The sequence below is a fragment of the Bison bison genome, unplaced genomic scaffold (assembly GCF_000754665.1).
Source record: "Bison bison bison isolate TAMUID 2011002044 unplaced genomic scaffold, Bison_UMD1.0 scf7180017864508, whole genome shotgun sequence".
Lineage (NCBI taxonomy): Eukaryota > Metazoa > Chordata > Mammalia > Artiodactyla > Bovidae > Bison > Bison bison.
Window position 1 is genome coordinate 6,902,964 of NW_011495064.1, and position 11,649 is coordinate 6,914,612.

The 11,649-nt window shown below is 44.5% G+C and overlaps 1 protein-coding gene across 1 annotated transcript in view; it reads left to right on the forward strand.

The window, feature by feature from the left end:
• The window catches only part of CNOT11 (CCR4-NOT transcription complex, subunit 11), a 31,977-nt gene extending 20,878 nt beyond the window's left edge, over positions 1–11,099 (forward strand). Inside the window, exons 4-9 of the mRNA XM_010829862.1 lie at positions 1,853–2,017; positions 2,498–2,650; positions 5,845–6,047; positions 7,260–7,462; positions 10,003–10,099; positions 10,173–11,099. Of these exons, the coding sequence (XP_010828164.1) occupies positions 1,853–2,017; positions 2,498–2,650; positions 5,845–6,047; positions 7,260–7,462; positions 10,003–10,099; positions 10,173–10,370 (1,019 nt within the window). The 3' untranslated portion in view covers positions 10,371–11,099. The remainder of the gene's footprint in view (positions 1–1,852; positions 2,018–2,497; positions 2,651–5,844; positions 6,048–7,259; positions 7,463–10,002; positions 10,100–10,172) is intronic.
• Positions 11,100–11,649: the final 550 nt, after the last annotated feature.

Below are 11,649 nucleotides of genomic sequence, written 5' to 3' on the forward strand. Positions count from 1 at the left end.
CTTCGTTTTCTGAATGTTGAGCTTTAAGCCAACTTTTTCACTCTCCTCTTTCACTTTCATCAAGAGGCTTTTTAGTTCCTCTTCACTTTCTGCCATAAAGGTGGTGTCATCTGCATATCTGAGGTTATTGAGATTTCTCCCGGAAATCTTGATTCCAGCTTCTGCTTCTTCCAGCCCAGCGTTTCTCATGATGTACTCTGCATAGAAGTTAAATAAGCAGGGTGACAATATACAGCCTTGACGTACTCCTTTTCCTATTCGGAACCAGTCTGCTATTCCATGTCCAGTTCTAACTGTTGCTTCCTGACCTGCATATAGGTTTCGGGACTAACAAACACAGAGTTGTTATGAGGAATAGAAGTAAGTGTTATCCACAATTACTGTTGATAGAGATGGTGCTTAAATCCACAACAGAGGGACTGTCAATGACAAGGCTTATTACATTGTACATCAAGGGGCATATATAGTGGGTATATATATAGTTTTAATTAAAAAAAATTAAAATTAAAACTGGAGTGTAATTGCTCTACAGTATTATTAGTTTCTGCAACAGTGTGAATCAGCTGTATGTATACAAACATCCTCTCCCTCGTGAGCCTCCCTCCTCCCCGTCCCACCCCTTTAGGTCATCACAGAGCACAGAGCTGAGCTCCCAGTGCCATGTATACAGCAGCTTCCCATCTAGGGGGTGCATGTTTTTTGAGCGTTTCAGGTGACTCTGCTGCGGAGCCAAGGTTGAAAATGTATCTGAATGTGAGTAGGAAGGCTTCTTCACACTCGGGAAACTTCAGTCTGGCTGAGGAAACACAAACGTGACTGTGGCCTGACACCCAGGGCTGTGCTGGGTGGCACGTACACGGAGCCTTGTGGCACGGGAACTACACCCGTGGAGCCCGAGGGACCTCGAGAGGGACTGATGTTTCTGCTGGATGTTGATGAGGGGTGGTGGGAAGAGAAGGGCGCGGCCCTCTCAGGTATTCAAAGAGCTGCATGTATTGTATGTTTTGAAATCAGGACTCGGAGAAGCTGAGAGGTTTTGTGCAACCGGAATGCAGAGCACAAGCGTTGGAGGAGGAAATGGGAGGAGGAGAGTGCGTCAGGACCAGATGAGGAAGGTCTTATAACGGTGCAGAGCTAGTGGTTGCTTCCTTGTCCCTCTACCTTTTACACAGTTGCTGGCTGCAGCAGAGAAGAAAAGCATTTCTGAGGACTGTAGTTTTTGATTTGTTTTGGTCTGTATACATAAACTTATCTTTGCAGGAACTGAAGCATGTTAGAAAACAAAGCTCTTAATAGCTCCACAAACTTAAGTTTCATTGACATCACCTCAGATCACAGTGAATCATTTGACATACAACAGTTGGCCCTGTACATCTTTGGGTTCTGCATCTAAGGATCCAACCAGACCCTTGGGGGTGTGTGTGTGTGTGGGGGGGAGTTCCAGAAAGTTCCCCAAAGCAGAACTTGAATTCTGGCAGCTATTTACATATCACTTACTTTGTACTTACCTAGCATTTACATTGTATTTACATAGCATTTACATTGTCTTAGGCATTGTAAGTAATCTGGAGTTTAAAGTATAAGGAGGATGTGTGTAGGTTACTTTCAAATACTACAGCTTTTATGTATAGGACCCAGGCATCCCTGGATTTTAGTATTTGCAGGAGGTCTTGGAACCAGTCCTTGGGATGATTCCTTAATTATATTTTCATAAATGTATTTGGTTAAACAAATCTTCGATTATAATTGTCTTTAAAGATACATGAGATGCTAGTTTTATCAGGCTCAAGATAATTTCTAAAAATAACCATTAGCAAAATTGTCATACATTTTTTTGCTTGTGTATTTACAGGGTTTTTACCTCCTATAACTCCACCAGAGAAGTTTTTTCTTTCCCAGCTCATGCTGGCACCCCCACGGGAACTCTTCAAAAAGACACCCCGGCAGATCGCCCTTATGGACGTCGGGAACATGGGCCAGTCTGTGGACATTAGCGGGCTTCAGCTCGCCCTGGCTGGTAAGGCAGAGCCACGGTTCAGGTACTCATGCACAGAGGCTGCTCTGCAATTCAGATGTCTCTACAGTGAGATCCAGGGACCACAGATATATTTATGGATGATGCAATTGTGTCTTCCTAACTTTAAGAAAACAAGGAAATAAGCATCAATGACTACAAGGGACAGCTATAACTACAGTGTGTATGCAATAGTATCTTGTGTTTTAACAGATTTTCCCCTGGTTCCTACTGAGGTCGAAATCTTTTGAGGTGTTTATTGGCCATTCAAGCTTTTAAAAATAAAATACTCATTGAAGTCATTAGCCCATTTCCCCCCCTATTTTTAAAGACTGATTTGTAGGAGTTTTGGAGAAAAAAACAAAAAAGCTTGAACCTGGCCCTTTGCTTGTGTGTTGTAGACAAGTTTCTCCGGTTACGAGCTTGTGTTTTCACTCTCCTTGTGCCGCATTTTAAAGTGTTTTTTGTTTTAACCTTTTTCAGAACGCCAGTCTGAATTGCCAACTCAAAGTAAGGCCAGCTTCCCTAGCATTCTCAGTGACCCGGACCCAGATTCGTCTAACTCTGGATTCGACAGCTCCGTTGCCTCTCAGATCACGGAAGCTTTAGTCAGTGGACCAAAGCCACCTATTGAAAGTGAGTAAATCTGATTTTATATTCTTTTATATCCTTGGTTTTATTTTAGCAGTGTCCTACTGAGACTCTGGTGTTCTGAAACATGTTGTTTTCGTTTATGCTGAAACATGAATCTTTTAAAAATTTTATTTTATTGAAATAGTTGATTTACAGTGTTGTAATTTCTGCTGTACAGCAGAGTGATTCAGTTATATGTTCTTTTTCATATTCTTTTCATTATGGTTTCACACAGGATACTGAATTTTGTTTCCTGTGCTATATGGTAGGACCTCCTCCCTTATGCTAATCCCAGAACCCCAGTCCACCCCTCGCCCCGGGGCAGCACACGGCTGCTGTGTCTGGGAGTCTGTTTCAGTTTCATGGATAAGTTCATTCGTGTCACATTTCAGACCCCACGTAGCAGTGGTATGTTCGTCTTTATCTGTCTGGTTTACTTCACTAATATGATAACCTCTAGGTCCATGTTGCTGCAAATGGCATTATCTCATTCTTTTTCTTTATCTGTTCATCTCTCAGTGGACAGATTGTTTCCATGTCTCACCTATTGTGAACAGTGCTGCCCTGAACATAGGGGTGCGTGTTGTCTTTTTGAATTGCAGTTTTGTCGATACAGACCCAGAAGTGGGATTGCTAGATCATATGGCAACTTGTTTTTAGTTTACTGAGAACCTCCATGATGTTTTCCACAGTGGCTGCACCAATTTACATTCCCATCAGTAAAGAAGGAGAGTTCCCTTTTCTCCACACCCTCTCCAGCATGTTATTTGTAGATTTTAATGATGGCCATTCTGACTGGTGTGAGGTGGTACCTCATTGTAGTTTTGATTTGCATTTCTCTAATAATTAGCTATGTTGAGCATCTTTTCCTGTGCCTATTGGCCATCCGTATGTCTTCTTTGAAGAAATGTCTCTTTAGATCTTCTGTTCATTTTTTGATTGGGTTGATTTTTTTGCTGTTGAGATGGATGAGCTCTATGTATATTTTGGAAATTAAGTTCGTGTTGGTCGCATCATTTGCAAATATTTTTTCCCAGTCTGTAGGTTTTCTCTTAGTTTTATTTATGGTTTTCTTTGCTGAAGAAAAGCTTATAAGTCTGATTAGGTCCCATTTGTGTATTTTTGCTTTTATTTCTATTGCCTTGGGAGAATGATCTAAAAAAACAAGAAAAACATTGGTGGGATTTATGCCAGAGAATGTTAAACATGAATTTAATGAGAAACTTCTAGTATGATGTCTGGAACATAGTAGATATGCTCAATAAAAGTTAGTTTCTTTAATAAAAATACCAAGTTTTTTTTAAATTACATACCTAAAGCTATACATTCCCTGAAATAAGGTTATTTTTATATCTTATTACCTTTTTTGTTTTATACCTCTTTATTAATCTCATCATTAATAATGGAGAATAATAATGGAGAATCTCATCATTCTCCATTAAAGTTTTACTGAGTCTTACGGCTCTTACTTTAATTCAAAGAAAACACCTATTGAAGCTTATGGAACTGTATTTTTTGGTTTTATAGGCTTCTGTGTGGTTTTAATGATGACGGCATGCTTTCTGCTTAGGGATAAGATTATGTTCTCCAGACTGTAGTGTTACCTTGAGTTTGAAACCTGCACTGTGACTCTTCATGCCATTTATAGTAGTTCTTTGGCATAAACAAGTCTCAGCTAGTCACAGTGTATGGGAAGGCCCAAGGCATAGAGGTGGTTATTTAATGCTCGCTGGGCACAGCTGTGACTGGAATGGGCCACTGGAAAGGGATGTAAGAAGGAGACCGGTCAGGTATCAGGTCCGAGTCTAGCTGAACACCAAGCATCCTTACCTCATGGGAACTTTCTCTTGATCACATAAGTACTGCATCTCCTAAAATGTTAAAACACTTTCTGTTAATAGCCTGCAGAGATTCAGTGCTGGTTCTGGTGAAGAGATGGTATAGTTTAAGATAAAGGGATGGGGCTTCCTTGGTGGCTCGGTGGTAAAGAATCTGCCTGCCATTGCAGGAGACACGGGTTCAATCCCTGGTCCAGGAAGATCCTAAATGCTGAGGAGCACCTGAGCTTGTGCACCACAACTATTGAGCCTGTGCTCTACAGCCCAGGAGCTACAACTACTGAAATCTGCGTCCCTAGAGCCCATGCTCCTCTGCAGTAAGAGAAGCTGCGGAAATGAGAAGCCCGTGCACTGCAGCTGGAGAGTAGCCCCTGCTCTCCACAACTAGAGAAAAGTCCATGTAACAACAGAGACCTGACACAACCCAAAAAAAGACAAAGGGACGATTCTTAGCCAGAAAATAGACATTTTCAATGAACTGGAGTATCCAAGTCTGAAATTTGACTGGGGCTTGGTCCATGGGAGGAGACAGCCGTCTTAGGCCCTGTGTGAAAACCAAAGAGGGGCTGAAGTTTGCGCAGGAGTCCCAGCCAGTGTTTGTTTTCATTTACTGAAGAGCATTTATATCTTAGGGATCAATCTTTCTAACAGTTGAGGTATTGAGTCACTCCCCTGTCCTGTTTTTTTTTTTTTCTTTTCACTGTTTTATTAAAATGATATAGCATTTGTGAATTGATGGGTTTATGAAACTCTCCAGATTCGTTTGAGAATGTCCGGTCAACCATAGTTCTCACCTGCCCATTTTATCTATACATAATTTGCTACTGCAAGGTTTTAAGAGGCAAAAATAAAACTTGTACACATTATATGGTCTCTGAATAAAATAGTGCTGAGAACAGGATGACTGAGATCAAATAGTGTTTTATTTTTCCCATCAAAAGACTTACCAATGAAGTAAGTGGTGTCCTTTTGCTACTGACCATGATTGAACCAGGACTTGGCAGGGGGTGGTAATGCTTTCCTCTGCTCTCCAAAGATTGATAGATTTGGTCTCTGGTATAATAATTGTGTGTCAGCATTTCATTCTTTCATTTGTGTTCTGGAAAAAACCGACTTTATGTCATTTCTGCTTCTGATTTTTGAATTAGTGTGACCGTGTTGTCCTTATTAAGCAACCCACTCCAGTACTCTTGCCTGAGAAATCCCGTGGACAGAAGCTGCCTGCAGGGCTACAGTCCATGGGGTCGCAGAGTCAGACATGACGGGGCACGCCCGCATGCACAGATGTGGAGTTTATACAGAAGTGTGTGAGTGTCAGCCGACCCACAGCAGCAGTCACACAGGCTCCTCTGATTGCAGGCCATTTTCGGCCGGAGTTCATTCGCCCCCCGCCTCCGCTGCATGTGTGTGAGGACGAGCTGGCCTGGCTCAACCCCACTGAGCCTGACCATGCGATCCAGTGGGACAAGTCAATGTGTGTGAAGAACAGCACCGGTGTGGAGATCAAGCGAATAATGGCTAAAGCCTTCAAGAGCCCCCTGTCCTCTCCTCAGCAGACACAGGTATGTGTTTACCATCAGCGTTTTCCTGTATTGAATTCACCAAGTGGTTTTGTTTCTCATAAAGTGATAAACGACCAGTGATCACTAGTGGGAAGTGTCTTGGTCCCTGAAGCTTCGTCTGGCCTCCCACTCTGCTCGCTGCACTGGTGGGGCAACGAGTCTGGTGCCCAAACACCTGGCAGCTTCTGTCTAGGATCAGTTCGCCCCTGGGCGAGGGGTCTGAGGTGGCGCTCACTTTGGGGCACTCTGCTCTGGCTCTGCTGCTGGGTGCTTCGTGTACGCTGTTGCTAAGCTGAACGGGACTGACTTACCCCGGAGGGTAAGTCCGCAGTCACTCACATCTCACCAGGGAGGGAAACCAGCGCCCATCACACGGTTGGTTGGTCGTGGACTCAAAAGTCCCTGTGCCCGACGATGAGACTTCCTTCAGACAAGACGGACGCTGTGGGTAGTTCCTGTTGGTGCATCTTACCCAGTTTGCACTCTCTCCCATTAGAACTTGTCAGGAGGTACATTTCCAACCCGGTTTACCACCTAACACCATCTTCAGAGTCAAGTAACAGCCTTGTTCGTAGTTCACTTTGCTAACCAGTCAGTCCTGAAAGAGTATGTGTGTACAAGCAAGTAGATGAGGAAATAGCATAGAAAATGTATGTAAAGCAATGTACAAATCTGGCAAAAAACACTATTTTTGCGGACACATATTTGAATAACAGAGTGCGTGTGACTCGCACTGTAGTGTAGGCAGTCTGACCCCCGACGCCCCCCTCCCCAGGTGCTGGGCAGGCTTCAGTTCCTGAGTTTCCTGATGACCTCTGTGGTCTGTGCTTTTCAGTAGTACTAGTTGGTAAGATTATTTTTGATTATAACCAAAAACAAAAAAGAAAAAAAACCTACCTACAAGGGACTTAAGGATGTTATTGTTAAAATCCAGACAGTATTGATTCTGGTTTCATGCCCAGGAGGCATCAGTGTTATTTATAAACTCTAGTGATGGTGCCTGGTTGTAATACCTGACAATTCAAATATAAGTGTCAAAATATCAAAGCATGATGATCATGGGTTTGAGGGAAGATACTGATGAAGTTGGTTCAGTGCAGGTAAATTTTATAACATTTTAAAAATAAAATACTTGGGTATTTTTATATGCAGGAAAGAGAACTTCTAACTTAAATTCTTTTTCTCTCTTTAAAAAAACTTGATTTTATTTAGCTCCTTGGAGAGTTGGAAAAGGACCCCAAACTTGTTTATCATATTGGCCTCACTCCAGCCAAACTTCCTGACCTAGTGGAAAACAATCCTCTAGTTGCTATAGAAATGTTGCTGAAGTTAATGCAGTCAAGTCAGATCACTGAGTATTTTTCAGTTCTGGTCAATATGGATATGTCATTACATTCGATGGAAGTTGTAAATCGGTAAGTTTCTGTACTCCATCACATGCTGGGTGGGGGCGGGGGCATGTATATAGATCCTGATTAAATGATTAGAAGGGGAAAAACTCACAACATTTTTTTCCCCTGGCATTGTTAGTCTGAGAACACCCATTAAATCTGAGCTTTAGTGTTAACTGCAAATGAATTTTGCACCCCAAGGAAGAAAGTGGAGGGTATTCTGAGCGTTCAACACTGTCTTAACCACTGGACCACCTGGGGAGTCACCGCCTATGAAATCTACTTGCTAAAATGTATTTCCCTATATGTGATTATATATTCCTAGTGCTCTGTGCTCAAGTCCCTCAGTCATGTCTGACTCTGTGCTTCCATGGACGGTAGCCCAGCAGGCTCCTCTGTCCATGGGATTTTCCAGGCAAGGATACTGGAGTGGGTTGCCATTTCCTATTCTGGGGATCTCTCTGACCCAGGGATCGAACCCAAGTCTCCTGCATCTCCTGCATCGGCAGGTGGATTCTTTACCACTGCACCACCTGGGAAGCTGTATAGTCTTTATATAAATTACAGGTGTTGCATTATTTCTGTTAGTGACTAAAGCTATATCATGGGAAGGTAGGGGCCAAGGAGCTGAGACAGTTCCAAGAATACCTTCCTAGAATTCCCGGCATTGTTCTCTGAACCGCTCTTTGATTTGGTCTCCTTGCTCTGCTGTCATCAACTGCCAGGGAAGCAAGAAGAGGTTTCTCACTTTGTTACTTTGCTTACAAGTTTTAGGTACGTCACAAATTTCACAGACTTGGAGGTTAGCTTGGGAACCTGCTATTAAGCTGTTTATATGTAGTGTAGGTCAGGAAGATCCCCTGGAGGAGGAAATGGCAACCCACTCCAATGCTCTTGCCTGGGAAATCCCATGGACAGAGGAGTCTGGCGGAGTACAGCACATGGGGTCACAGGAGTCAAACACGACTTAGCAACTCAACAACAACAAGTAGTGCAGCCACACAGGCAGGCTTGCCTGGCGTGCTCCCAGTTTGGGCTTCTCATCCTCAACCCCCTCCACATGGTGTCCTGTTTTGAGGGCTGAATCATATGGCCTTTCTGCTTACGGGGAGATCCATTCTGAGCACCAGACAACCACACTTCAATTAGAGCACAACCTTTGTGGAGCACTCGTTTGTAAGGTGGGGATTATTGTTTTTTAACCTCCTTATAGCTGTACTCAGAGACAGCAATGGCACCCCACTCCAGTACTCTTGCCTGGAAAATCCCATGGATGGAGGAGCCTAGTAGGCTACAGTCCATGGGGTTGCTAAGAGTTGGATACGACTGAGCAACTTCACTTTCACTTTTCACTTTCATGCATTGGAGAAGGCAATGGCAACCCACTTCAGTGTTCTTGCCTGGAGAGTCCCAGGGACGGGGGAGCCTGATGGGCTGCCGTCTATGGGGTCACACAGAGTCGGAACGACTGAAGCGACTTAGCAGCAGCAGCAGTATAGCTGTACTAAGCTGGGAATTCCCGGGCAGTCCAGTGTTTAGGATTCAGCACTTCCACTGCTGAGGGCCAGCATTCACTCCCTTCAGTGGGGAGGGGGAACACGACTAAGATCCCCAAATCTGCATGGTGAAGCCCCCCGCAAAAAAGTCCTTTTAAGTTAATCAGCTGGTGGGAAAAGCCTAACTGAAAGCCCAGGGCAGGTGTGTCCTAGGGCAGCACAGATCTGGGGAGGGAGAGAGGAAGCACGTTTTCAACCTTCATTTTCTGTCGCTTGCAAGACCTGTCAACCTGCTCCTTCCGCTGCCTTCTCGTCTGAGCCTTTCTTCTGTTCGGGTCCTCCAGGCTGACCATGCTGAGTGCTTACTTACTGTCTAAACCAGACCGTAGGCACTTTGTCCAAGGATAACTACATCCTTTTATCAGTGTGGACATGATTTCAAGGGTGGGGTCTGCTGTGGGAGCCCCACCCACCCCCCTCATTGTGCATCACCCCATCCCATGCGTCACCAGCAGCCTATAGCTGCGTTTCCTTGGAGCCTTGTGGGAAAAAATTCTGTAGTCGGGTAATGTGCCACGCCCACCCCCGATTCTACACTTCACTTAGATTATTTACTGATTTGAAGAACACTTCTCTCCTTGGGTTTCCATTTAAGTCATATGCCCTGTGAATCCTTCCCACTTACACTGCTCCTTGAGCAAACATTTGCCTCATGTAAGTACTCAGTCATGCATTGTGCTGTTCAGTTCCTACCACGCCTTCCTTCACAAGTACTCCTTGCATAGCACTCATGTGTAATCAGGTTGGTATTACTTAGGTAGATGGAGTAACTGCCCACATCGTCAGAGCCTGGATGGTAACTAGAACTATGATTCAGCCAAGACCACCCAGGGACATGGTGCTCAGCGCTTATTACATATGATGTGCAGACCTGAGAAACGGAAGTGTCACTTATTAACGGGGGTGAGTGGGGTGGGTGGCTCTGATGTTTACCTGCATAAACCATTATATTAGAATTTTCACTAAGTGACCGAAATTAACAGGCCTGCCTTTATTTTTATGAAACAGACTAACCACAGCTGTTGATCTACCTCCTGAATTTATTCACCTTTATATATCCAATTGCATTTCTACCTGTGAACAAATTAAGGATAAATATATGCAGGTAAGTCACAATTTCTGTAACCTTTATAAATACCTGCCCTGAAAACAGACGCTAATACAGGCTCCTCTTTCAGAACCGTCTGGTGCGTCTCGTGTGCGTCTTTCTGCAGTCCCTGATCCGTAACAAGATCATCAACGTGCAGGACTTGTTTATAGAAGTGCAGGCCTTCTGCATTGAGTTCAGCAGGATCCGTGAGGCCGCAGGCCTCTTCCGGCTGCTGAAGACCCTGGACACCGGAGAGACGCCTGCCGAGACCAAGGTGTCCAAGTGATGCCTCTTGGGACCTCCTGTTCACTGTTCAGCTGTGCTGTGCTTTCCTTTTTAAATCTGTCCAGACCCGTGATTGCCTGGTTTAATGCACATAAACATCACTCTCTCCACTTAGAGTCTTGCCTCCCTGGGTGACTTTTCCCTTTAGATGAATTTTTGGTGGGAACCTGGAAGAATGCGTCCTGTAGGTCTTGCTGATGGCTATCCACAGGGAAAGGTCATCCCAAAGTCACTGCACTCGGGAGATGAGGCCGTCAGCAGTGAAGAGCAACAGGCTTATTTTTGCTTAAGATGTAAGTCATAGGCTTCTGATGAGGCTTTAGGGAGAGTAAATGAAGACCCTCTTTAAGAACATGAATTCCTGCCCCTGGGGCCTGGAGTCATCCCGGGATGGCAGCCTGACCCTTGAACTTCTCACTGGGCCCAGTGTGAGCCATGGACACACATGTAACCTCATGCTTGCTTTTCACGGGGACCTAAAACAGAGTAAACACTTTTCTTGGGCTGTCCACCAATGTGGGGATTCCCCAAAACTGCCTTTGGGGGCTGTGATAGCTGGTAGTTCTCCAGGCTTTCTCTCTTGATGTTCGGTGCTCTGGGAGGAGGACAGTCCTGGGAAGCTGTCCTCACTGAGTGGGGTGTGTGCCCCGCCTGTGGGCTCCTGTGGGCTGTTACCCCTCTTTTAACTCTGGACAACAGTGCCTTACATTAAAGTTTTCTATGAACTCTATCATCTGATGTAGTTTTTACTTGAAGAAATCCCCCACCTACTGAGGTACTTTCAAAGCATACTCTATACAGAAACCTGAGTAACTCACCTTCCAGTCCAACTCTTAGCAAAAGTTAAAGGATATACCAAGCAGGGCAGGTTTTAAGATTAGTATAAATTCCAGCCTTGTAATATTGGCAAAACGGTATGCCTAGATGATGAGAAATTTTAGCTTAGATATTCTCATAAAGGGAAGGATTTATAAATATATCAGATTCAAAAGGACCCAAGCTGGCCTAACAGGTATGCCTTCAGAAGTCTAAATATGGACGTAACGCACTTCTTTCACACCTAACTTTTCTTTGCCCAGGGCTGACGTGCGGGCATCACCGTTTTGCACATTAGCACTGGGCAAAGAAAGCTTATTAGCCAGTACCGTCTGTGATGGTGAAGTTTCGCCCATACCACTGCTGGAAGCGCCCAAACTCGGGTCAGGCCCTGCCGATTCTCGGTAAGCGAGAGCTCCCGGCCGGCAGCCTGGATGCACACACACAGCTTGCCTGGCACACGT